Raw genomic sequence first — 26,439 nt, 5'->3', positions numbered from 1 at the left:
CAGTTTATACTTTGGCAGAAAACAGAGTAACTGAAAAAACTCGCAACCTCAGGTAGCACTTGTGAAAAGTGGCTGATAATCTCTTGTAGGGTGTGTAACCTTCTAGGAAATAAACATTACTTCAGTAGTCGTTTTCCAGCGCTTTTATTCTTAACGCGATTCTTCCAAAAGTCTCATCTCTTGCTGGGTGCTGTGCGGACAGGCGGGAAACGTCAAGAATCAGAACTCGCTGTTTCGCCAGGCGGCGTTTTCAGAAACGGGTCGGGTCCAGCGCGTTGCCAGGCAGCAGCGTTTCCCGTCGCAGTCGCGCGTCTGCGTCGCGTGCGCAGTGACGCAGTAGGCGCGCGGCGACGCGGAGCGCGGCGCGGTGCACGCTGGGATATTTAAGTCTTCTCCGCGGCGCGGAGCCGCGATGTCTCCGGCGGCTGCGGCGGCTGGGGGAGGCGATCGACGGCGGCCGATAGCGAGTGTCAGGGAGGGCCGCGGCTGGGGCTGTGGCGGGCCGGCTGGGGCGGCGCTTCTCGGCCTGTCGCTGCTCGGCCTCGTGCTGTACCTGGTGCCGGCGGCGGCTGCGCTGGCCTGGCTGGCTGTGGGGGCTACTGCGGCCTGGTGGGGACTAAGCCGCGAGCCCAGAGGTTCGCGCGCCCTCTCCTCGCTCGTTTGGAACGCGCGGCGTCAGCGAACACTGCTCGCCTCGCCTCCTGCCAAATCGGTAGCAAACGGAAATCTCCTAGAGCCGCGGAGCCCGCTCGAAGGACCTGACCCCGCTGAACTGCTCCTCATGGGCAGTTACCTGGGCAAGCCCGGCCCCCCGCAGCCTGCCCGCGCCCCGGAGGCCAGGGACCTGCGGGAGAGGCCGGGCCGCCGCCCTCCTGTCCGCACCGCATCGCCGGCTCAGTCGGCGCATCCCCAGCGTGTTCAGATTCACCCCTCCCTCCCCACGTCTCTTCTCCGACCCTCCAGGAGGCCTTCCTACCGGTAAGATAACCCTGGTCTTCCCCACAGCCTCTCCTCTGTCTCTCACTTTGAGTTGAGGACTTGACTTTTAAATCCGATTTTCTTTTTCATTAAGTCCAAAGTGGATTCTGTGTCGTTTTGTCCTCTTTATCACCCTGATGCGTGTCTACCAACTCCTGTCCGCCTTTACCCTTTGGAATGAGATGTAATGCCACAGCGGTTCCCTTGCTTTCAGTTCTTAAAATCATCTGAATTTTCATGCAGTATAGATTTAGCGGAATACTTGATAAACCATTAACTGTCCCTGTTTCTTGTGAAAATATATTTATCTTTCAAGTGTAGTTAGAAATGATTTGTTAGATCCATCTCCACACCCCCCACCCCTTTGGACCACTAATTGAAATTCTGTGGTTTAGCCAAGCTCAAAGAGGTGTTCGCAGGAAACATCTCTTTGGTCAATAAAACTTGATAAAGATGATCCAGGAGAATACAAAAATTTGATGAAAATACTAGATTCATGAAAAGTACATTTAGTTGAGAAGATGAACATTTAGGTGTTTAAAGTGTTTGACTTTGAGTATGTATCACTGATGACCTCGCATAAAAGATTGAAGCATCTTGTAAAGTTCCTCCCTGCACATCCTGTCCCCGGCTTTCTTCCATTGTAGTTTGCTTGTGTGGGCAAGGTTTTCAGTTTCCCTCTCAAATTGTTGGAAGTCCATTGTAGGGACAGCTGTTATGCAGCTGTCACTTTCTGCCCTTAGATGAAATGAGGGAAAGTTGCCATAAACATACTGTGTGTTCTTTGTTGCCTAAAAGGAAGTTTAAAGCCTCTGAAAACTGTCTGAACCCACGTGGTTCTTCAATCATTTAAATTTTCTGACATTTCTTCAAGCTTCTTTGGTATCTCCCATTCTCCACAGGGACTGTGGGACTTTATCACATCGGTTTGTAGTAACACCTCGAAGGCGCTATCCAATCCAGCAGGCCCAGTATTCCTTGCTGGGGGTGCTTCCCACAGTATGCTGGAATGGTTGTCACAAGAAGACCGTGCTGTCTGCTCGTAATTCCAAAATGGTGTGCAGCCCAGTGACAGTGAGGATTGCACCTCCGGATAGCAAACTGACTCGATCTCCAATGTGAGTATTGTCCAATGTTTGTATTTCCTTTATTCTTTTTCGGTTATTTCTCTGACAAAGCAAAAAAAGAGGTAGCTGCTTATTTGAATGAGAAATCCCAGATTCTAGTAATTGAACCATCTTTTGGTTTCTTTTGCCCTAGACTGTATTTTTGATAGCCTAGGGTGATTTCTGTGAGTGTATAAAATTATACTTTTGCTTACTAGTTAGCTTCTGATGTCCAGTGACTGAAGTCTGTGCTCTGTGTCTTGGTGATTAGAATACCTTGATGCTGGAATCTTGTCTTTCATTGCAGACCAGAACAGATTATCAACTCAACACTGTCTTCACCATCAACTAGTGCCCCAGATCCATGTGCAAAGGAGACTGTACTGAATGCCCTCAAAGAGAGAAAGAAAAGGACAGTGGAAGAGGAAGACCAAATATTTGCTGATGGCCAGGAAAATAAAAGAAGGTAACAGGACCAACAGAGTAATGAACAGGCTTCTCCCATGGGCTCCCGGGTTTTGTTGAAATACAGGGTAACTCTCCAAAGATACACAAGCCAGCTCCAGTTTGTGACCCTTAGTAGATTCCCTTCTTTGGTTTTCATAGAAGTGGTTGATAATAAGGTCTTAAATTAGTGCTGTTCATTTTCTAAGACACATGTTAGATAAATTTTGTGGTTTGCTTTTTCTGTAAGTACTAGAGATAAGCCGGCAACTATTATCCAGGTTAACCTTGTACTTTTGATACAAATCAGTTAAATTTTATTTTGAGAGAGCATGCTTGAAGTCTTGCCCTCACAGTCTCCTGGCATTTAATTATTTGGTAACCACCGATTTCACTGTTGTAATTGTGCTGAGGGAGTGCTTGGCAAACAGAGTGAGGACTAGAGTATGGTAGATATGTCAGTAATGAGACTAAAACCACTTTTGTTATTTGCTTTTCTGTACTGACAATGCAGTAAACAGTCTATTAAGGCTTTAACAGGCTTTGCAAGGAGTCAGTTAAGGATTCCAGTTGTTTTTTTTAGTTCAGTAAATGGAGCACCCACTATATGTCAGAGCCTATTCCAGCTTCAGTAAGTAGAGCTTTGAACAAGACAGAGTCCTTGTGGGTTTGAGAGAGACCAGAGGAAAAGGATAATAAAAATAAACCAAGGTAATCATAGATTATAAGCATATAGAGATAAATAGTAATATAACAGAGGGTAATGAGAAGGGGGCTTCTTTATATATGGTGGTCAAAGAAGTGTTCTCTGAGGAGACAGCAGCCTCACACTTAAAAATCATTGGCCCCATTACCTAGATAAGATTGTTCATATCCTACAGGGTAAAAATTGGTCAGCTTTGATACTTCAGATGACAAAATTGAGTAGGGAAATATTAATGCAAGTGTATTTATGTCATAGAAAGATCAGGTAATGATGACTAGAGATAAATATGATTGGCACGTGAGCAGTTTGACATAATGTCAGCTAGCTAAGCAGGAGTGACGGGGTGAGGAGGTGTGGAGGTAAGAAATAACTTCATGGTTCATCTAGGTTTCTCATGTTCTCCAGGTGGTAATTTTTCTTGACTCTAGTGAGCCTATACCTGAGGATTCTATATTATCTTTCCCATGATAGGAATAAGCGATAATTATGTGCACCATGCAAAGGCCCTTCTGTGTGATGGGTCAAGTTTTTCCTTAACAGACTGCCATATTAACCTGTAGAGCACCATAGGAGTATGGGTTGACCCCTAAAGTGTTGTTTTTGTTTTTAATTTGGGTATGGTAGGATGGTAAATTTGTGATTCTGATACTTTGGTGAGAAATCAGTAAATAATTGAAACAACTTAATAGTTCAAAAGGTATTGAAATATTTTCATACTTTTCTTACTGCCCTAAATCTTAGGATAAATTTAACTTTTGGAATCTTTGTGGTTGCAGCATCCCTCCTCTTGTCTAGCAGGGAACCTATGCTCCATAGAAATAGTATAAAGTCCCAAGAATATGGGAATATGATTTGGGCCTGAGGGAGAAGTAATTTCATTTAATTGAGAGTTTTTTGATTTGTCGTAGACGCCATGATAGCAGTGGGAGTGGACATTCAGCGTTTGAGCCCCTGTTGGCCAATGGAGTCCCTGCTGCTTTTGTGCCTAAGTAAGTGAAAATCCGAGATGAGGTGTACAGTCTGGAAAAGGGGCTTTATCAGAGTTAATTGTCCCGTTGACTTTCTTCTTTGCTTTTGTATTGCTTTATTAGTTCATGTTCACATCTTTGAAATCAGAGAGGAACATTTTGAGTAGCTTGCTACAATTATTATATTCTAATTCCTTTTAATGTTTTTTCACTGGTATGGAAAAAATATGCTAAAGCTAAGAGGGTTTATAAATATATTTAATAACCAGGTGTATGAACAGAAACTCCCAAGGTTGGTGCAATGGATAAAATGCGACCATATGAAATCGAAGATAAAATATTACATCTCTACATTTGAGTTTAAATACATTTGAGGAGGAATTGATCCACTTACTCTGAGCTAGTATAGTATAGCTGCCCTAAAAAGCTAATGTCCTCCTAGTCTGTGCTGATGGAAGAACAGAAACTGACATGAGGCCGGTTAGTGGTAGTCCTGCTTCTCTAACTTCTGCTTGGATTGTCAGTGGCGTGTGTCTGGTTTGGTGCACTGCACTGTAAGAGAGGATGTACACCAGAATCGTACGGGGTGGTGGTGGGTGAAGCAGTTTGAAGGTGTATAAATACTAGCCCAGAGATGAAAAATTTCAAGGAGAATAAGGAAATTTGGATATTGGTGGCTCAGACAGTGAAGCGTCTGCCTACAATGCGGGAGCCCGGGTTCAATCCCTGGCTTGGGAAGATCTGGAGAAGGAAATGGTAACCCACTCCAGTATTCTTGCCTGGAAAATCCCATGGATGGAGGAACCTGGTAGGCTATAGTCCATGGGGTCACAAAGAGTCGGACATGACCGAGCAACTTCACTTTCACTTTAACGTCACTCCAAAAAATGGAAGGACTGTCAGGTCAAAAAAGAAAAACAACTTGCCCAGTGCAAGTCCAAGTAGTATCCATGAGTGAGTGTATCCAAGTTAGAGGGAAAAGCATTTTCATACAGTATAAGAATAAACTGGCCTGTGGTTGGGTATCATAACAGAGATTGAATAGCTCTTCTATAGCTTTCTATTGAAAAGTAGGGAATTTCCATTTAGTTGGAAGTTTAGAAAAGATAGTTCATTCCTCTTAACTCTGATTTTTTTTTTAAACAGTTTTATCAGGGTACAATTGGTGAATAATAAGCTGCCTGTTTAAAGTATATAATTTGATAAGTTGTGACATGCATACAGCTGTGAAACCATCACGACAGTCAAGATAATGAATGTATTGTCACTTCCAGAAATTTCCCTGTGCCCCTTAGTAATACCTCCTTTCCGCTTGTCCCGATCTCCAGGTGTCTGCTGATTTGTTTTCTGTCACTAGTTTAGTGTGCATCTTCTAGAATGTTAGTCAGTGGACTCACACGTTTTATTTTTAAAATATTTGACTTTCTCTTCCTGACTGTCAGATACATTTAGCCACATTGTTAATAATAAAATGAAGAGCATTATTTTTTTTTACTGACTTTTTTTTTCTTTAAAAGAAAGATTTTGTGTCCATGGACAAAACCTTAAAAGAATGTCTTTAATAATGCATCTAACTATCTTCTCCCCTTCTTATTAGGCCTGGGTCTCTGAAGAGAGGTCTTAATTCACAGAACTCAGATGACCACCTGAATAAGAGATCCCGCACCTCCTCTGTGAGCTCCTTGACAAGCAGCACACACACAGGCGGCATCCCCAGCTCCAGCCGCAATGCCATTACCAGCTCCTACAGCTCCACTCGCGGGCTTTCTCAGGTACATTCATCTTGTGCTCCGGGAGGCTTGGGTTCCCAGCACTAATTAATCGATCAGCCAGTGTTCACTCCCTCCTTCTACCGTCAGATAGTGATAGTACCACTAACAGATACAAACCCCTGAGTGATAACTACGGACCAGTGGAGCAGAATAGAAAGCTCCAAAAGTAGAGCAGTCATGTGTGGAAACCTGATACAGGACAGAGCCATTACTGCAGATAAATGGGCAAGAGGCGCATAATTCAGTGGATATTAATTTTATCAACAGGTGGACCAAGTCGTCCAGATTGCATTGGATCATAAAAGAAATTTACCCTTTAGGCATTGAGAATTTGATGAAATTTTTTAAAATGTTGTCATTCTCTTTTTTAGAAAGAGAATGTAGTATACAGCCTAGGGAGCAGAGCAGACTTTGCTACCACACAGATATACAGATGTGGGTTCCAGTCTTGGCTCTGACACTTAGTAGCTCTGGGGCTTTGGGTTAATCACTTAAATTCTGTTTCTCATTTCTGAAGGATTATTGTAAAGACGGAAGGTAGTGTTTGAAAAGTACCCGTTACAGTGCCTGTGTAATGTATAGTAGCCGAGTAAAAATAAAGCTTGTGTGGAGGAGGATTTTCGAGGGGAGAAAAATTTTGAGTTAAGTTAATCCAGAAGGCTCGTAGAGTAATATAAATGAAAGATGAAGGTCTCGGATGTAGGAATGCTAAAAGGATAATAACAACCTTTGCCTTGAGCACTTTGTCTGGGCTAGGCTCTGTACTAACCAAGCACTTTACGTATATTTCCTCATTTAATCATAACAGCAAGCATATTAAGTATACACTCATTATCCCTATTTTAAAAATCTTCTTGTGTCAGATTTCAAATGTACACAGAAAATGCCATAATGGACCTCCATGTAGCTTTAATAGTTAATGGCATTTTGTCAATCGTGTTCCATCAACCTCTGCCCCGCATTTGTTTTGCTGTTATGTTTTAAAGTAAATGGAGGACTTCCCTGGTAATCCAGTGGTTAAGAATTTGCCTGCCAATGCAGGGGACATGGGTTCAATCCCTGGTTTGGGAAGGTTCCACATGCTGCAGGGCAACTAAGCCCATGCGCCACAGCTACTGAGCCCACGCTCTGGAGCCCTCTAGCCACAATTAGAGAAGTCACACAAGGAGAAGCTTGTGCGCTGCAACAAGAGAAAGTCCTGGCATAGCAGCAAAGACCCAGCACGGCCAAAAATAAATAAATAAAAATGAAGGAAAATTTTAAAATAAGCGAAAAAAAAAATCAACTGCAAACATGTCATTTCAGCTATAGGTCCTTCAGTATATTTTTAGATTTTTTTTCACATTAAGTACAATACCGTTATTCCTCTTAAATGATTTATAATAGCTGTTTAATATTAGCTAATATCACTCAGTATTTAAATTGCACTTATTACCGTAAACTGTCTTATTGCAGTTACACTGTTTGAATCAGGGACCAAAAATCAATTCTTGACATTTGGTTCGTATTTCTCTTCGGCTCTTTTAATCTATACCACTACTGTTGCTACTCTTTTTTTTTCATGCTTTTGAAAAAAGTAGATGATTTTGTTCTGTAGGATTTCTTATATTTTGGATTAAGTTTGCATCATCATGGTGTCATTTTAACTTGTACTCTAGCCCCTGTTTTCCAAGGCTTGATTACATTTGAGTTCAGTTAGTTTGGCAGAATATTGCATAGGTGGTACTGTGTACTTTGGGTTAGGGCTTCCCAGGTGGCTCAGTGCTAAAGAATCTGCCTGTCAGTGCAGGCTACCCCAGAGATGTGGGTCAGGAAAATCCTCTGGAGGTGGAAATGGCAACCCACGCCAGTATTCTTGCCTGGAAAATCCCGTGAAAAGAGGAGCCTGGTGGGCTACAGCCCATGGGGGTCACCAGGAGTCAGAGATGACTGAGTGACTAACTACACACACTCGTACTTTGGATTGCATCTTGTCAGGAATAGATAAAATCTGGCTGCTTCCTTTTTGATGTTAGTATCAGTCAGTGGGTACCGCCACTCTAATCTGTTTTAGAAGGTTTAGCAGGTTGCACAACGGGGATTTCCTTGGTTGTCCAATGGTTAGGACTCGGTGTTTTCACTGCTGGGACCCCAGTTTGATCCCTGGTAGGGGAACTAAGATCAAGCAAGCCTTGTGGCATGGCCAAAGAAAGAACAAGAACAATGGGCTTGTCGTGCATTGCTGGTTGGGAGCATCAGTTGGTACAGTTCCCTAGAGGGCGGGGTGGCAGTATTATCAACAGTAGAGATGCACATGCCCTTTGATCCAGCAGGTTTACTTTTAGGAATTAACCCTACACATACATTCAAAGACATACAGAGGATGTTGATTGTACCATTGTTTTAATAGTGGAAGCTTGGAAGCAATGTAAGCATGCCTTTTTAGGGGACTGGTTGAATAACTTAGTATTTCTGTAAGTTGAAGTAGTATGTAACTGTTAAAAAGGGTAAGGCAGCTTTAATAGATGGTGATGTGAGTGATCTCAAAATACATTTTTAAAAAGACATAGTGCAGCACTGTACAGTGCCCTCTATTCACGCTGCGAGTTCTTTGATCTTTTGATGTGTATAGAATAATTTTGACAGGATATATTAGAAACGGGTAATAACTGTTGAGACAGGAAGGAAATTTTTTCGGTGTACTTGTTGGGATTTATTTTATCTTCTGGCCATGGTGGGTCTTCGTTGTTTGTGGGCTTTCTCTGGTCGCCGTGAGCAGGGGCTGCTCTTGACCGCTTCTCTTGCAGGGGCCCTTCTTGTTGGGGAGCACAGGCTCCCAGGCGCGGGCTTCGGCGATCGCAGCTCGTGGGCTCAGTAGCTGTGCACAGGCTAGTTGCTTCACAGCGTGTGGGGTCTTCAGGGGCCAGGGGTTGAACCGGGGTCCCTGGCCTTGCAAGGCATATTCTTAATCACTGGACCACCAGGGAAGTCCCTGGACTACCTTTGATATCAGGGAACTCTGCTTGGTGAGGAGACAGATGTATGGATAATTATCATATAATGGTAAATACCACTGATGTTACAAAAGTCATAAATGGCATGATAATGTATTTTTAAAAATAAAGTTAATGAAGTAAAACTGAAAATTTAATAAGACCAAAACTCTTTTACTGGGTTATCTTCATTGGAACAGTTTCTTTTTTTTTTTTTTTTTATTTATATTATATAGCTATGCTTTTTATTTTGTCTGTCTTTAAACATTAGCAATTATTTTCTTTTTTTTTTTTTTAATTTTTTATTAGTTGGAGGCTACTTCACAACATTTCAGTGGGTTTTGTCATACATTGATATGAATCAGCCATAGATTTACACGTATTCCCCATCCCGATTCCCCCTCCCACCTCCCTCTCCACCCGATTCCTCTGGGTCTTCCCAGTGCACCAGGCCCGAGCACTTGTCTCATGCATCCCACCTGGGCTGGGGATCTGTTTCACCATAGATAGTATACATGCTGTGGAACAGTTTCTTAATTGACTTTGATCATTTCCATAGATAATATGGAGCAAACTTATATGTACATCTTAGCTCTAAACTGCGAAGTGATTGTGACATCCTCTTTTTTGACATATGCCAAAAGTACATTCTTCCCTTCTACTTTTATTAGCATGCCATTAGTTCTTCAGACTTTTCCTTACTTAAAAGGAGATGTTATATGCAGTGATGAAAAGAACTTTATCAAAGGTCAGATGATAAACTATCAACTAGGGTCAATCTTACTTGTGTTTGAATTTTAGCTGTGGAAGAGGAGTGGTCTCAGTTCATCTCCGTTCTCCAGCCCAGCCTCATCCCGTTCCCAGACACCAGAGAGGCCAGCAAAGAAAATAAGGTAAGGTAATCAGGTCCATCTAGTCAAGGCTATGGTGTTTCCAGTAATCATGTATGGATGTTAGCGTTGGACTGCAAAGAAAGCTGAGCGCCGAAGAATTGATGCTTTTGAACTGTGGTGGTTTTTTTTTGGACTGTAGAGGCCTCTGGCTCTCTCCCCCACACTGTAGCGTGAGTAATGGGGGTGCAGGAGTAGAGACCATACAGAACAGAGCGGACAGGGGATGATGTCAGTGGGCTTCACATTCTGAACTCCAGCCGGCCCTCTGGGTACCTGAGGTCAAATTTGGGGATCAGACCTGTGACTAGAACTTTCAGGAACTTGGTGGGCTGTAAGTAAGGTTTTGAAAAGTGTTGATTTGTGGTGGTTTTAAGACAAAGCTTTCTCCATGGCTTCCATAAACTGCCTCCATTCATTTCTATTGGGATTTTCTTTTGACTTCTGTTTTTTTTGTCCTGGCATACTGAGGTCCTAAATCATGGTGGTTCTAGACCAGTTGGTAGGCAAGGAGGTGCAGGAAGTTATCCAGTATTTTCTGTCAGCAAATCTTCCTAAACTTAATTCTGCCTTTTCCTCCTGCAGAGAAGAGGAGCTTTCTCATCATTCTAGTTCTTCAACTCCATTGGTAACAGACAAGGAGTCCCAGGGAGAGAAGGGTAAGTTGATGAGTGCACTAGAGTGGCTATTGGTGGAAGTATTGAGCATTGCTTTGTGAAGGGCCTGGTGGATACAGAGATAGATGTTTCTGTCTTTCAGAGGTTTATAGTCAGGTAAGGGAGAAAGGCGACTCAGAGAAATGTAGTACAATAAGTGATAACAGTAGGCTATGGTTAAACTTAGGTTGAGGTATCTGAGCAGTCCAGATGACTGTCGTCCAGTAAGCAGTTCTGTGGGCTTCCCTGATGGCTCAATGGTACAGAATCCAGCTGCCAATACAGGAGACACAGGTTCAATCCATGGGTAGGGAAGATCTCCTGAAGAAGGAAATAGCAACCCACACCAGTATTCTTGCCTGAAAACTCCCATGGACAGAAGACCCTGGCAGGCTGCAGTCCATAGGGTTGCAAAGAGTTGGACATGACTGAACAACAGAAATAATTGTATACTTTGATTTGGAGCAGTTCTCCCTTTATGTCCTCTTGACTATTAGAAATAATCTAGCAAACACCACCCAGGAGCCCAAATCATGGAAAATAGAATTTTTCAGAGATACCCAGTGAAAATTCAATGTTAAAAACAGCAGATAGATAACCTGTCCGTGTCTGGCAGAGAGGAAGAAGAAAATTAAATCTCTTTCTCTTTAGTTGCAGATCCAACCACATGGAAGAAGCAGAACTCGTGGAATTCCCCATCAACACCTGGCAGCTCCGGGCAGCGTAAACGGAAGGTTCAGCTGCTGCCCTCCAGGCGAGGAGACCAGCTGACCTTGGTATGTCCTGTCCCTCTGCTCTGCCCACCTCAGCTTAGCTCTACCTTAGGAAGGCTAAAGACAGGATTCTTCCAGTTTCTCCTGATTGACAAATTCTTTTTCTCTTTGGTAGCCTCCACCTCCCCAGCTTGGTTATTCGATCACTGCTGAGGACTTGGACTTGGAAAAGAAAGCTTCGTTACAGTGGTTTAACAAGGTCTTAGAGGATAAGACTGGTAAGGAATATAGATCAGTTTCACACTCCAGAGAGGCTTTGTCTCCTTGGGTTTTATTTTGGTCTTTCTCATGTGGGAAATCCATTTGGGCCCTCAGTGGAATCTGGAGAATGGTAAGCATTGAAGGGAAACCTTTGTGAGTTGTACCGATGCCCCGAACTCCGCGTGCTCCGTGATATGCAACTGGAAAGAATTCCCAAACAGTGTCATCTTCTCTTTCTTCCCTAGATGCTGCCTCAGCCTCTGTCACTGAGGCCTCACCTGTCAGTCAGTCTTCCTTCACTTTTACCTCGCCTGACGTTGGGACTGCTTCATCCCCAACCTCCCTCCAAGCCCCTAGCGCTAACCCACTGTTGGAGAGCTTGAAGAAGATGCAGAATTCCCCGGGCCTACCTTCCCTCCCTGGTGAGTGGGAGAGCTTTCTTTGTTTTGTTTGTGTTTTGGCCGCACCACACAACTTGTAGGATCTCAGTCCCCTGACCAGGCATCAAACCCAGGCCGCTGCAGTGGAAGCGTGGAGTCCTAACCACTGGACTGCAAGGGAGTTCCCAGGAGAGCTTACGTTGGCGCGTGTAATGACATCAGCCTTTGTTTAGGTAGAAGTAAAAGCGCCAGGACGTCCCTGTGGTATATGGATAAGAATCCACCTGCCAGTGTAGGGGACTCAGATTTTTTCTTAAATTAATTTAGTTATTTTAATTGGAGGCTAATTTACAATATTGTGGTGGTTTTTGCCATACAGTGACATGAATCAGCCGTGGGTGTACATGTGAGGGGACTCAGGTTTGATCCCTGGTCCGGGAAGAGTCCACATATTGCAGGGCAGCTAAGCCCATGTGCTCCAGGTCCTGTGAGCCACAACCTCTGAGACTTGGGTGCCCGGAGCCCCTGCCTCACAGCAGAAGAAGCCCCCACAGTGAGAAGCGCATGTACAACTAGAGAGCAGCCCCCGCTCACAGCCCCTGGAGAAAGCCCACGTGCAGCAGCAAAGACCCAACACGGCCGAGTAATTGAATTAAAAAAACTTTTTTAAAGAAGTGAAAGCACCATGCTCATCAGTTCCTGGAAATTGTTTTAAAGGTTGACCCTGTTCTAGCTCCTCTGACCAGAGCTGGTGCAGGCTTAAGAGCTTTAGAATCTGTCATCAGTTTTAGGGAAGGGCTGCAACACTCAGAGCTAAGGAAGGCAGCTTAGTTTTGGTCGCCAAGTGGCTCTTGATTTGAAACCCAGTCCCTCAGCTCCTCTGAGCCTTGTTTGTCATCATCTGTAAGATGAGAAAATAATGCTGACCTCATGAGGTGTTGCGGAAGTGTCACTGATCACATGGTTAGGATGTCTTATCACACACTTAGACTACAGTCACAAGGTAACCTGACTCTTCTCGAAGTTTCCAAGGTCTGTTGCTGTTCAGACTTCCTGGCACTGCGTATACACACACTCCTCTACTGCACTTCATCGTATCGGAGAACGTGTTAGGTATTCAGGGGCTCTGAATACCTGGGCTCGTGGTCAGACCATCGCCTCATTCATGGTTATATGCTCTCTACTTGCACCTGGTGGGTGAATGTAGTGCCGAGCATCTTTGTTAGCTGTATAAGGTGTATCTAGATTATTAACTGGACTTAAGTTCAGGTGATTGGGATTTTCTTTGTTTCTATACATGTAATCCCCAATGGGGCCCACGTTTTATCCTCTTCTGAAATCCTTCTTATGATCTGTGAAGGGTAGTGATTATGAACACTGGCCTATTTTCAAGAATGAACAGTTTAAAGTTCTGTGACATGGATTTAGTCATAATTGTTGACTGTTGAATCCCGAGCACTATGCTGGGCTTTGAGCACCGTCACGTCTGAAGTATTCCAAATTCACTTTCTCTACTCTTCTTCCCAGAACCTGCTGGAGTGACCACCACTGTGGCCGATTCGCCTCCGAAGACACCCAGTCCTCTGGCCTCGCTGAGCTCCTCACAGTCAGGGGCCGTTCCGGCCACCTCCTCTGACTCCAGATCCACCACTGCTGTCTTGGGGCTGACCCCAGCTTCTTCCCCAGGACCCATCACTGATGCCGCCAAGTCCCCTTCGGCTGAGACATCCGCCAAATCCCAGGCCCTGTCTACCCCTCCTCCCAGTCCCAAGCAGAGTATCCTGTTTGGAATGCTGAGCACCCCAGCTGCTAACCCTTCTGCCTCTGTAGCCCCTGCTGTGTCTTCAGCATCACCCACATTCAAACCCATTTTTGTGGCCCCCCCGAAAAGCGAGAATGGGGACCCCTTGCCCTCTAGCCCTTCCACGGTCACGGCCGTGGCATCTTCCAGCTCGACCCTACCCACGACTACCAGCAGCCCAGCCCCCGCTTTCAAGCCAATCTTTAGCAGCGTGGGGCCACCCACATCTATGCCCGGGTTAACTCCCTTCTTCAAGCAGACAGCTCCTCTGGCCGCTACCACGAGTGCCCCTCTCTTCACCGGCCAGGCCACGGCCACCTCCACAGTGACTTCCGTGAGCACGGCCAGCACCTCCACAGACTCTGCTCCGAAGCCCGCCTTCAGCTTCGGTGTGAGCAGTGTGACCAGCACCCTGAGCAGCGTGACTAGCACCACTGCTTCCACCTCCCAGCCCTTCCTCTTTGGGACTCCCCCGACTTCTGGTGCCAGCTTCACCCCAACTGGGGGCTCCATATTCCAATTTGGCAAGCCCCCCGCCATGCCCGCCTCCACATCAGTCACCACCTTTGGCCAGTCGCTTCCCAGTGCCCCTCAGACAGCCCCCAGCAGCAGCAGCGGCAGTGCTGGCTTCAGTGGTTTTGGCAGCAGCCTCAGCACCTCCGCCCCGGCCACCGCTGGCCAGCCCACGCTGACGTTCAGCAGCAGCACCGCCCCGGCCTTCAGCCTGCCCTTCGCCTCAGGCACCAAGTCCCCGCTTGCCTCCCACCCGGGCGCCAACCCCCAGCCCACCTTCGGGGCCGCCGAGGGGCAGCCACAGGGGGCTGCCAAGCCGGCGCTCGTGCCCAGCTTCGGCAGCTCCTTCACTTTCGGGAACTCTGCGGCTCCAGCCCCGACTGCGCCCCCAGCGCCGACCCCAGCCCAGCCGGCGTTCGGCAGCGCTGCGCAGCCGGCGTTCGGCGGCCTGAAAGCCACACCCTCCGCCTTCGGAACCGCCTCCGGCACCCGGCCAGCCTTTGGCAGCACCACCAGTGTTTTCTCCTTCGGTGCGGCCACCACCTCTGGCTTTGGCACCACCACCCAGACCACCAGCAGCGGGACCAGCGGCTCGGTGTTCGGCGGCACGACGCCGTCGCCCTTCACGTTTGGGGGGCCGGCGGCCGCAGCTGGGAGCGGGGCCTTTGGGATGAGTGTGGCCACCCCAGGCACCAGCGCTGCCTCTGGAGCGTTTGGCTTCGCGGCAGGACAGAGTGGGACCACTGGCGGCACAGCGCCTTTTGGGGGAGGCTTGAGTCAAAACAGCCTGGGTGCGCCCAACCAGAACACACCCTTTGCCTTCAGTGTGACCAGCACGCCGGATAGCAAACCTGTGTTTGGAGGTATGATCACAAGTTGACTTGGCCCGCTGGGCAGCGTCCACCCATTTGGAGCTTTATATTGTGGTAGTGAGGAGACGGGCATTAAATGCATCGATACAGTATCAGTTTCTTGGTAAAATATGTGATTACTGAGTGCAGAGGAATGTGTTTCTGAGAAAGTAACGGACTTAATCTCAGACTGTTGGTGACAAGGAGGGTTTGGGGTGTGGGTGGAGGTGGGTGTGAGAGGGCCCCATAGGACCTCCCGAGTAGTTGCTTCAGAGCCGGGGAGATGGTGTAGGATCACAGGCAGCATCCCACACTCAGTGTGGTTGTGAGAGGCCCGTCAGCACTGTTTTCCCAGCCACATTCAGTTGTGAGATATAGGTCTAAGTTAAGTGGTAGCTGGTGAAGCCACCATGTTGAATCTGAAGCAAGTACAGTGTGGGAGGGGTGGTGGCCGTGTGTTCTGGGGAGGCTGACGGGAGGTGGGGTCTGGAGCAGTGGTGGTGACGAGGTGGGAGTGGGGAAGGGGGGGAAAGCCAGAGTGGCAGAAATCTGCCTTCTACACCCACCCCCCCAGCCAGCCTCCCGCTACGAGAGAGAAGGCAGGGCTGAAGGGACAGCAGGGCTGGGTGGGGAGTCCCAGTGGGCCTCAGGGGACCCACAGGGCAGAGCGGGGAGGACAAATGAACAAGAAGAGACTGAATGCATCTAGCTAGTCCTGATGGGGGGCAGGTAGTCGGGCTCAGGCTAAAGGCGGAGGTCCACTGAGTCGGCCCCTGTGCTGGGTTTGCTGGTCGAGGAAATGCAGGGGCCCTGCTCCTTAGGTGGCCAGAAGCCCGCCCTGCTGTGGCACCACTGGTGGCCAGCTGGGAGGCTCGCCTGGGGTAGCGGGTGTGAAGATCGGTGCTGTCCTTCGGTGGGGGACCCAGAGCCCAGGTGTCCTGCGGGAAGGCCCTGCCAGCAGCCGAGCTCCCTTGAGGCTCCTCCCCGTCTGCTCCGCAGCCTGGCCCCCACAGCTCTCTCTCTCCATCCTAGGCACCTCCACGCCCACCTTCGGTCAGAACACCCCAGCCCCCGGAGTGGGCGCAGCTGGCGGCAGCCTCTCCTTTGGGGCATCCTCAACACCTGCCCAAGGCTTTGTCGGAGTCGGACCTTTCGGTAAGTGGCCAGTGTGACCTTGTCTCCTCTCTGAAGAGGGGTGGGGCGGGCTGGCAGTGTCCAGCTGTCCAAGGCCAGTCCAGGAGTCCAGCACTGCCCACGTTTGGAGTTGGGCAACTGACCACTCAGAAGCCAGGTGAAAATGCCGGCCTGGGCCTTATTCCCAGACTATCTGTGGTCTTGCGATTTTGCATTTTTAACCAGCGCCTCTCCCAGAGGGACTGCCTTTTTCCAGTGCCCAGTGTTCTTTAGAGATGTGCTCCCGGGTCCCAGCCGCCCTGATGAGATCTTGTTGAATCTTTCCAGGATCGGCAGCCCCTTCCTTTTCCATTGGTGCGGGATCCAAGACCCCAGGGGCTCGACAGCGGCTGCAGGCCCGGAGGCAGCACACCCGCAAGAAATAGCCTTCGTTCCTCACCCAGCCCCCCACCACCCCTTGCCCAAATCTGGACCTCGGCACCTGCTAGGAAGAGCCTCTGATCCTTCTAGTTCCATAAAGCAGACCAACCCCAGACCTCTGGCTTCAGCCCCCAGGGAGGTAGTGGCAGCTCCAGGGGCTGTTTCCCTCTTTCAGGAAGCAGAAGCCCCAGGTCTGGGGGGTCATGGGGGAGGGATGTGGCAGGGCAGAAGCCTGTTACCTTACTTGAACAGTTGAACTGGTGAAGCTGGAGAGAACTAAAGAAACATCTGTACATACTGTCCACTTCCTTCCCCGACGCTCGTGTAGTGTGTAAGCTCAGGCAGGCAGCCCCCTGCCCGCCTTCCCCCGAGAACCATCTTGGCCGGAGGCCAGCAGGCCAAGCCCCGCCACCTGCATCTCCGTGCACTTGATGGGTTGGGGTGGACTGTCCCCAAAGCTGCACCAGGCTTGGCTTGGCTGTACAGTGGCTTTCCCCTTCCAGTCCCATGAGGGGGCCTCTGTTTCCCCACTTCTTGCTGCTTCATCCCTCACCGGTTCCTTGCAGGGTCGATTCCTTTTAAAATGATCCTGAGTCTAGCTTTGCCTTGGAGACCCCAGCAGGTGCGGCTCCTGCTATTCCACTTCCTCCTGCCAAGTCCGAGCCGACCTTTCATCCCCAACCCACTCTGCCAGTTTGACCCCTCAAAGCTTGGTGGCTCAAGACTGTTAGCCTGGCAGACCCAGGGGTGGTGCCTCCTCCGGGAGAGGGAAGCTCTTGGCACAGGCAGGACACACCCCCCCACACACAGCCACCCACCCCGCTGCTTTCAGCTGCCTCCTCGCCCACCGTCCCCGTTGGCCTCACTGGGCCTGTCTGCCTCTCCGGGATCGTCTGTTTGAAGCTTTGTCCTGTGTTACTTTGTCTGATGCTCATGTGTATTGCTCTTTGAATCGAGTTTGGAGGAAGAACTGAATTGTATGAGTGGCGGCATGTTGGTAGTGCCGGACTTAACTGTTTCTAAGTTTCTGGGGCCTCGCTAATTGAGTGTGGAAAGTGGCACCACTCTGCGGCTACAGGCGCCGAGCCTTGAATTCTCACATGGTGTTTCGACTTTGAGGGCTGGCAGCCCAGGAGGATGGGGCCAAGGGGAAGCCAAGGCTTCTGCCCTGTGCTTGCTTTCCCACCTACCTGACCTCACTGTTTGTAGTATATGGTAGAAACCCTAAATTAACGAACCACGTTTTAAAATTGTTGTCTTACTTCCTCCATCCCTTCCCTTCCTTTGTTCCAAAACCCCTTACCCCAGGCCCATGAGCCTTGCTGCCATGCCCATCCTCTTTGGGAGAAGTATGAATGCGTGTGTCTAAATTAAAAGAAAAAAAAAATATTTAAACATTTTTTAACAATAAAAATTTATTTTTGTATTTAAGCTAAATTGCCTTTTAAATTCCTTCAAGCTTGGTTCATTGAGGTGGTTCAGTATAAATGCTATTTGCCTAGACATTAGTTGTGTAGAGTTAAGTTATGCCTGTGTGAAGAGGAGGCTCAGATGCTGTCCCGGCAGCATTCCTGAGGGACTTGAGCTCCTTCTGGAAACAGAAAATGTAATTCTTATTTTATGAATAATGTGACGTAGGTGTAACTAGTCCCCTCCCCTTTGTGACTGAGGGTGAATGGTTCATGGCGGGGGACACGCCTCCCCACCCTGAGAGCTCTCTTGCGTGTGGAGCTGAGGGGGGCCTGAGTCCCGAGTACCTGCTCGGATGGGAGGGGCGGGCGTGGGTCTAGAAGTCAGGCTGCTGCCTACACCTCACAGAAGGCAGACCCTCAGCTCGATTACCTCAGCTCCACAGGCGGGACAGTTGGTCCAGGAGCCCCCTGCCCCGAGTGTGAGCGTGTGAATGCGGGTGTGGACACGTACGTGCACTGGACAGGGACGGGAGGCTGGGACTTTCCATTGTAAACGAAGACTGAATTCCTGTGAGTCTAGTTGGAATTTTTAGTATGAATGTGAGATTTTTCTCCTTGCTTATGTCATTAAGAATAAAAAAAACTGTGATCTATCGTAGACCATGTCCTGCGTTTTATTTTTGTGAGCAGCAGTGCGTCTCACCCGCAAAAGCACAACCCAGGGAAGGGACCCAAAGCAGAGGAGTGTCCCGTCTCCCTCCAGCTGAGGAACGGGGTTCCCGGTCTTCTTCCTCCAGCCGTAACCAAACTGCCGCCTGGGGCCCAGGGCCTGAGAAGAGTTGGCGCTCTGCGCTGCTGCTATGTGCCGGGCTGTGTGCTGGGGGCAGCCGCCGCTTTTCGCCGCCTCTTCCTCCTCTTTGGGGCAGGGCCGGGTGTCAGCTCTGAGACTGGTGCTTCGGCCTGTGAGACGGAGCTAGAAGAAAAGTAATGGGCGTGAGACATGCCCCAATCCCCCAGCCTCTTCCAGGGAGGCCCCCCAGTCAGTCACCTCGGCACCTCTGCCCGTTCAAGCACCGCAATGAAGAAGCCCCCGGTGAGCGTGGTCTCGGGAGAGGCCCGGAGGCAGTGTTCAGCGCCTGGAAAAGCGCCCAGGCCTCGGTGTGGCCAGGAGGGGAGGACGGGAGCCAGCCTGCAGGCAGGAAGTGGGGTGGGCTTCCAGGTCAGAGGCGGCCCCCTCCCCACGGCCCTGGTGGACACCCACTACCTGAAGGCGCCTGGGCTCTGCTGCAGGGCGGCTCGCACCACGTCTTCGTTCTCTTCCTGGCAGACGGAGCACGTGGAGTAGACGAGCCGTCGCAGGGCAGGGAATGTGAGCGCGTGGCTCAGCGCCCGCTGCTGGAAGGCAGCCAGCGCTCGCAGGCGCTCCGGGCTCGGCGTGCCAGCCTTGGGCTCCTCCAGCTGTCTGCTGGGCATCCCTAGGGAAGAGTGCTTTCAGCACACCCAGCCTGGAAGAGTGGGTCCTGCTTCCAGGTGAGCACGTCTGCCAAGGGTCACAGGAACCAACCCTCAGGCCAGGACACCCGACCGCCCCTCAAGCTCCAAGGTTGCTCTGGGTCCGTGGGGCCCTGGGCCATGCTCCCCGCCATCTCACCAGAGCCACTACAGGAGGGATCCAGCAAGATGTACTGGACCTGACAATAACGCTGGTCCGAGGGCGAGACCGCCAGGAAGTCCTGCTCGGCCAGCTCGCAGCAGGAGACCCCTGCCCGGGCCAGCAGGGTAGCCATAGATGCCAGCCGCTTGGCATCCTGGTCGAAGGCGAAGATCTTCCTAGGGAGGAGGACAGAGTTGAGGTGAACTGAGAACTTGACAGAGCGTCTAAGAGCGCACAGCTCTGACACGTAGTTGAAGTTAGGACACACAGACTATTTAAATGTCTTTAAATTCTAAATTAAAGGCTCAGTGGTCAGAAATAGCTGGCCTGGGCTCCGTGCTCCGAGGGCTAGGGGACTCACATCTCATACGTGCCGCCCAGAAGCTTAGGGAACTGCCCTAGGTCCAGAAGGAAATGCTGAAAGGCAAGGCCTCCTTTCAGCCTGCAGGACTTACTGGAATAACTGTTCCTTATCTCTTCCTACAAAGTAAAGGATCAGATCCCACCCCACTCCTGTCTGACCGTGGCACTCACCCTTGGTTCTTGAGAAGAGCAGCCAGGTGACTGGTCTTATTGCCCGGGGCAGCGCATGCATCGATGACGTGGGACCCTGGGGGCGGAGCCAGCAGCATGGCCGGGAGACAGCTCGCCTGGCAGTGCAGAGCACGGGGGCTGGGTGAACGGAGGCCCCAGGCTGACCACTCCCCACCTGCTTCCCCCCTTTCCACCCATCCTCCCTACCTTGTCTTGTAGGATGAGGTGACCGGCTTGGTACAGTGGATGGTCATGCAGATCTGTTTGGGCAGGAAACACAAGCAACTCTGGCAGCAAGGTATCCAGGAGAAAACACTTCCCTTTGAGGGCCCTGATGTCCTCGAGGCTGCCAGGGAATACGAACTGCTTATTCCACGTTTTACGCATCCCTCCATGCCAGGCACCAGCCAGGCACTTCACATGTCACCTGACTGCTTACTGATGCGACAAATGCTTAACATTGCTATGAGTATATTAACACACTGATAAGATAGAGGCAGAGGTTAAGAGAAGGGGTTCTCAGGCCAGACTGCGTCCAGAGGATCCCAGAGGTGGAGGCCTGGGCACCTCAGCCTCTGTACTTCTGGAAAACGGCAGGCGGGGATTAAATGACATGCAAACCTCGCAGGAAAAGATTTTGCACACATTAGGCTCGCAACAGCCAGTACTATCAGAATATAACCCTGGGAAGAGGCGCCTGGTACAGGGAAGTGAGTACTGAGTCGATTCCTGATGAATGAATAAGTACCCTGAGGAGCTGAGGTGAAAACTTTGTTCTCTAAACTATGGAGAAGCACTGTCCATTCACTTGACCATGTAGAAAACATGAGAGAATAACAACTCAGATGAGAAAGCTAACAAGTAGCAGAAATACAAAGTGAGTCACTCAGTCATGTCTGACTCTTTGAGACCCCATGGACTGTGGCCCACCAGACTCCTCTGTCCATGGAATTCTCCAGGCAAGAAAACTGGAGTGGGTTGCCATTCCCTTCTCTAGGGGATCTTCCCAACTCAGGGATCAAACCCAGGCCTCCCCCATTGCAGGCAGATTCTTTACCGTCTAAGCCACCAGGGAAGCCCAACAAGTAGCAGAGCTGGGATCCAAACCTAAACATAGCCATTCTCTACCACCCTGGTCTCTAAGCAACACGCTGAAGGCAGACAGGGAAACATCTACAACAGATGAAGGAGAGGGAGGGAGAGGAGGCCGCTTCCCAGAGCTGTGAAAGGACACAGTAGGAGGGAGGACAGCGCAGGGGCAGGGCGGGGGGCCTAGGTACGGAGCAGCAACCACTGTGAGAACACAAGTGCGCAGCACACCTGTGTGCGCAGCAGGGCTGGGAAGGAGGCGGGGGGCACAGCCCAGCGGAGGGCCAAGGGTTTTCAGTGAGGGAGTCAAGGGTCAGATCTGGGTTCAGAACTTTCTGCAGCCAACACAAAGAGGACGAGCATGACAAGAAAGTCTGAACGTGGGGAGACCAGTTGAGGGTTCTCGTGCCAATCACGACAGGATATGATGCTTAAACCCAGGCAGTATCCAGAAGGCTGGGGAGAGATAGTGAAGGCAGAGTAGTAAATGACGAGACAGAGAGGAGGGAAGCATGTACGATGACTCAGTTTCTACTTTGACCAAATGCGTGCGTCATAGTGACATCTGAGAATTCCTTAAAACAAGGAATGCACAAGATGCCAAGTTCAGGGATGCAAGTATGGTTCCATATCCATAAAGGAATCAATGTGTGATATACCGCAAACAGGAAAAAAATCACATGACCATCTCAACAGATGCAGAAAAGGCATTTGAGAAAATTCAGCATCCACTCATGATAAAAATTCTCATCACACTTGGTACTGAAGGAACATATATCAACATAATAAAGTCTGTATATGACAAACCCACAGCTCACATCACACTCAATGGGGATATGACAAACCCACAGCTCACATCACACTCAATGGGGAAAGGTTGAAAGTTCTTCCACTAAAAATCAGGCACAAGACAAGGACGCCTACTGTAGTCACGTCTATTTAGTATAGCATTCCATGCTCAGTCACGTCTGACTCTTTGCGACCCCCCACTGACTGCAGCCCGCCAAGCTCCTCTGTCCAAGGGATTTTCCAGGCAAGAATACTGGAGTGGTTTGCCATTTCCTCCTCCAGGGGATCTTCCCGATCCAAGGATTGAACCTGCATCCCCTGCATTGGCAGGCTGATTCTTAACCATTGAGCCACCTGGGAAGCCCATTCCATGCTCAGGCAGAGTTCTAAACTCACCCGGAAGCCCGACCCTGATAGGAGAAACCTTGTCTCTTAAAATAATCAATGGCATCCTCAGCACAGGTCTTCAGAGTGTTCACTCGCACAAATCGAGGCACCTGGGAGGCTAGGAAGCAATCAGCGGTGAGTGGGCTGGAACCAGGCCCTCTCCTGAGGGCCTGGTGGCTATCCCCCACCTCCACAACACCTCCCAGCTCACCTGAGCCAGGCTTGGATCCAACTTCCAACAGGTCCTCGTTCCGGCTCACACCTTGACGAACCTTGAGTCGGGCCAACTCAGCCTTCAGCCTGGCCTGGTGCCGCTCCAGCAGAGGTTTCCATCGGCCCCCGCGCCCTCTAAAGCCTTTCCCCAGCAGTAAGTCATATACTAGCACCTGGGATGGAGAAAGGAGGCAAGAAAACCTTGAGTATGAATATCCTGGAACTCCACAGTGCTGGAACTGGAAGAGTTAAACAGACCACCTATCAAGATAGTAATGGGTAAAAAGCTACCCTGTTCAAGATCACACAAGAAATTAACGGGCAAGCACACGATCGGACACGACTGAGCGACTGAACTAACACAATTTGAACCTGGCACCTGGTTTCCCAGTCACGAACGCCCTCCTCATGGCTTCTCACCAGGAAAAGCTCTGGGTCCGAGCCCTCCTCCCTTGTCAACATCACCCTTTCGTTTTACCTAAACAGAGCTTGCTGCGCTATCAACACTTTGGTCTTCTGTTCTTAATCTTTCACACAAGGCTCGAAGTTAAAGCATGTGCACCTCCTCTCAATTCATAAACCAGCGAAGGGCTGCGCCTCATTTCGGAGGAGCGACTTGCTAGCATCACACAGTGGACGGCGGCGGAGCAGAGACCCTAAGGTCAGGAGGGGCTCACCCTCGTGTTACCTTGGCCATGTGCGGCCGCAGCTTCTTCTCGGCTCGCAGGAGGCCGGCGTTGGCGATCACGGCGTCCAGCACCGCGGAGTAGCGCTGCGTCTCGCACACCAGCGCGTACAGCTGCTTCACGTTCTGCGCTCGGCCGAGAGGACCCAGGTGAGACGCGGGCCGGGCCGAGCTAGCCCCCTGCCGGGGCCCCCCTCCCGGGCACGAACCCCGAACCCTGCTACCTGGAAGTTGCTGGCATACACCAGCCCCTTGAGCGAACCCTGGCGGCTCTCCACGCCGGCCAGCACGGCCGCCGCCGCCGAATACACCGCCATGCTCCGCGCCCGCCCGCGCGCCTTTACGGCTCTGTCGCGAGGCGCGCGCGGCTCTGCACCGCCCCACCTGACTTCCGGGGTCAAAGGGCACGGGTGTTCCGTACCCGGAAGTCCCAGTACCAATTCCGGTGGTCCCAGGGCGTGTGGCAGTTCACACTCCTGTAAGGGTCTGGAGGTCAACGCAGAGACCCCGGCTGACCACTTCTTCGCAGCTCTTTGCGTTTTTCTTTCAATCCTTGCCGATATCACAGGCAAACAATGAGATCTTATTGATGTTTTAATTTCTGTGATTGAGATTAAACATTTTCCTATTATTGGTCGTTTGTATTTCTTTTTTTCTTTTTTTTTCTTAGTATCGCAGTCTCCGCATCCCATTGAACCTCCTCCACCATAAATGCTGGAGGCTGTCCCAAGGGACACGTAAGTGATGCTCTTAGCAGACCCTTCCCTACGCGGGAACCAAGGGCCTAACATCTTAACAATTCTCACAAGGCTCGCGAGGCGGACTCACCCCCACGCCACCCGTGCGGCCTTCTCAAATTAACTACACCCCAGAGAGCAAGCCCCGCCCCAACGCTGGCCCTCAGAAGCTTTTCATAGCAACCCCCTCTACCTTCAGGCCTCCATGGCGGCCGGCCAATTCTGACTTCCTTCCTACACTCTAGGGAGAGAACCAACTAAGGCTCCCTCCCCACAGGTATGTCCAGTCCCTTTTTTCAGGGGCCTCCATTCCACTTCCAGTGGAGGGAGTGTCCTCACCACGATTATCTCCTCACTTTGGGACACAGTTATAATCTCTGCCCCACTTGAGGGCATAGAGAATCTTGTTAATTCGGAATGTAGCGTGTTTTCACTGCAGTTCCCGTTCGTTTGCGGGCCGCTAGGGCACCCAGCTCTGGCTTCCTCCCCTCTCAAACTACGGGGGCATCCTCGCTATGGCATCATGCCCTCTTCGGTAGGCAGACTCATCCTCTCTAGTGTCCTTCTTGCATCCTCTCAGGACCGAGAGGCGCAAGTGGCGCCCCAAGACCCCCGCAGCCAAGCCCCGACCCTTTTGTGTAGGGCGCTCGCTGCGGCGGGCTCCGAGGCCTCCGAAGGCCCCGCCCCGGACCACCAAGGGGCGGCTCGAGCCCCGCACAGCCCCGCCCGTTCCGCAGCTGCAGGAATCTTACCGGCGAGAGCTGCGCGGCACCCGAACCCAGACCCGAGTTACCCGCCGCGCGAGTGCCTCCGCCCCGCGGCCGGCAGCCCCAGCCCGAACCTGTATTTCTTATATTATGACATGTAAATGTCTTTTGCTCACCCCTCTATCTGTTAGTGTCCTTTATATATTAATAATATTTACCTCTTAGGTTTTGCCGTTTTTCCAGTTTATTCTTTTAATGTGGTTTATAATTGTTTTGGACACCATGAAGTTCTTATTTTAAAAATATTACCTTTATGGTTTCTGCCCTTGATGTCACACTTGAAAACCACTTCACACCTGTACAATACAGAAATCATCTATGGCTTCATCATTTCACACGTAAATCCACTGAGTGCTGCACCTCATGTGGGATCTTAGTTCTCTGACCAGGGCTCCAACCTGTACCCTCTGCAGTGGGAGCACATAATCTGAATCTAGGGTTTCATGGCACTGTTGAACACATATTCTTTGTTGGAAAGCTTTGCCTTCTATGACCTCCTCTGCTGGCATTCCCTCCCATCTCTCTGCCCAGGTCTAAGTTTCCTTGGCCACCCTGCCTAAGTTGCTCCGCTAGGTTCTGGTGTTCCATTCTCTGACCTCCTTTCCATTGATCTGATGTTTTCTCCTCCGGGGCAGACTCACCCACTTCCACAGTGTTGTTAGTATGGGACAAAGTTAACATACACTAAAGTAGCACAGATGCACACCCTCCACCCCAACCAGCCCCTACCCTCATCTCCAGTCCCAGCAGCAGCATCCCATTTTGTTTTGTTGGCTTCACTGCATGGCATGTGGGATCTTATTTCCTAGACCAGGGATTGAACCCTCGCACCCTGTATTGGAAGGCAGAGTCTTAACCCCTAGACCGCCAGGGAAGTGGGCCCCCTGCAGCAGCATCCCTTTTGAACCTAGATCCCTGCAGGCTCTTCTCCTCTGCCAGCGTTCCACTTCTTTCAGTTTAAATGTCAATTCCACATGAAGAATTAACTGTTCTTTCCTCTGTCTCTTGCATATTAGATGTGTATCAGTTAAGATCTTTCTGTTGCAAGCGCAAACGCTTACTCTGGTTAGCCAGTTGAAAGAGAGGATTTATTAAATGGGTGCAGAAGTATGCCATCATGTCCATCATGGTCTGGCTGAAGGCAGGGTGGTACACACAAGGGAGTCGCTGAGGAGAGAAAGAAGGGACTCTTTCTAAAAAGAACGGTCAGAGGTGAGGGGGCCTACGGGTGATGGTGCAGAATTTAGGGCTGGCGACAGTGCTCTTCACCACCAGGAATATAGAAAGAGTTGCAAAGAGAGGGGGGACCCTGCATGCATAGCCCAGTAGGCAGAAAAACAAGAAAATAAGTACCTCCAACTCCCTTCTCCTGCCCTGGGATCTCCTGCCAGCCCCTCCCATCCGTTGAACTCAACAGGAAGCCAGAATGATGTGCATTCCAGCGAGGCCAGCCCCCTGGGCCACGCAGGATGGAGAGCAGAGGTACAGTCATGGAATTGAAGGAAGAGCTACACAAACGAACACCAAGTCTGGAAGGCGTCACGCATGCAGTAACCAAGGCCAACGCCTGACAGGTGCAGCTGATCGAGACACAACAAGCAGGACTT

General features: G+C 50.0%; 2 protein-coding genes across 4 annotated transcripts; one reads left to right on the top strand and one right to left on the bottom strand.

Moving 5' to 3' along the window:
• Positions 1-356: 356 nt before the first annotated feature.
• On the top strand, positions 357-16,778 carry POM121C (POM121 transmembrane nucleoporin C). Its single transcript, XM_043455648.1, has 13 exons — positions 357-978; positions 1,881-2,096; positions 2,392-2,550; positions 4,143-4,223; positions 5,800-5,974; positions 9,748-9,839; positions 10,422-10,495; positions 11,144-11,268; positions 11,381-11,483; positions 11,712-11,888; positions 13,374-15,023; positions 16,044-16,166; positions 16,473-16,778. Exons 1-13 carry the CDS (start codon positions 413-415, stop codon positions 16,568-16,570), a joined length of 3,639 nt encoding a protein of 1,212 aa, XP_043311583.1. The 5' UTR covers positions 357-412; the 3' UTR covers positions 16,571-16,778.
• A 1,676-nt stretch (positions 16,779-18,454) lies between these two features.
• On the bottom strand, positions 18,455-23,700 carry NSUN5 (NOP2/Sun RNA methyltransferase 5). 3 transcript variants are annotated; one of them, XM_043455649.1, is made up of 10 exons: positions 23,553-23,700; positions 23,332-23,454; positions 22,642-22,816; positions 22,440-22,548; positions 20,373-20,511; positions 20,166-20,281; positions 19,629-19,807; positions 19,242-19,452; positions 19,034-19,166; positions 18,455-18,950 (listed from the first exon to the last, which is right to left on the bottom strand). In XM_043455649.1, exons 1-10 carry the CDS (start codon positions 23,643-23,645, stop codon positions 18,597-18,599), a joined length of 1,632 nt encoding a protein of 543 aa, XP_043311584.1. In that variant the 5' UTR covers positions 23,646-23,700; the 3' UTR covers positions 18,455-18,596. The 3 variants fall into 3 exon arrangements, with proteins under 3 accessions (XP_043311584.1, XP_043311585.1, XP_043311587.1); XM_043455652.1 differs by having other exon boundaries at positions 18,629-18,950; positions 19,026-19,166; XM_043455650.1 differs by lacking the exon at positions 22,440-22,548 and having other exon boundaries at positions 20,373-20,425.
• Positions 23,701-26,439: the final 2,739 nt, after the last annotated feature.

Source organism: Cervus canadensis, chromosome 32 (assembly GCF_019320065.1).
Source record: "Cervus canadensis isolate Bull #8, Minnesota chromosome 32, ASM1932006v1, whole genome shotgun sequence".
Taxonomy (NCBI): Eukaryota; Metazoa; Chordata; class Mammalia; order Artiodactyla; family Cervidae; genus Cervus; species Cervus canadensis.
Note: the sequence above shows the minus strand (reverse complement) of the source record. Positions and strands in the feature narration are given on the sequence as shown.

What these genes read in the sequence shown, in the direction of transcription:
- POM121C (XM_043455648.1), top strand. Translation starts at nt 413, where the DNA reads ATGTCTCCGGCGGCTGCGGCGGCTGGGGGAGGCGATCGACGGCGGCCG. An exon ending in AGGCCAGCAAAGAAAATAAG is followed by an intron (nt 9,840 to 10,421) that starts GTAAGGTAATCA and finishes TTCCTCCTGCAG; the next exon opens with AGAAGAGGAGCTTTCTCATC. An exon ending in GAGGAGACCAGCTGACCTTG is followed by an intron (nt 11,269 to 11,380) that starts GTATGTCCTGTC and finishes TCTCTTTGGTAG; the next exon opens with CCTCCACCTCCCCAGCTTGG.
- NSUN5 (XM_043455649.1), bottom strand. Translation starts at nt 23,645, where the DNA reads ATGGCGGTGTATTCGGCGGCGGCGGCCGTGCTGGCCGGCGTGGAGAGC. An exon ending in TGCGGCCGCACATGGCCAAG is followed by an intron (nt 22,817 to 23,331) that starts GTAACACGAGGG and finishes TCTCCATCCCAG; the next exon opens with GTGCTAGTATATGACTTACT. An exon ending in TCCCTCCTGTAGTGGCTCTG is followed by an intron (nt 19,453 to 19,628) that starts GTGAGATGGCGG and finishes ACTCTTCCCTAG; the next exon opens with GGATGCCCAGCAGACAGCTG.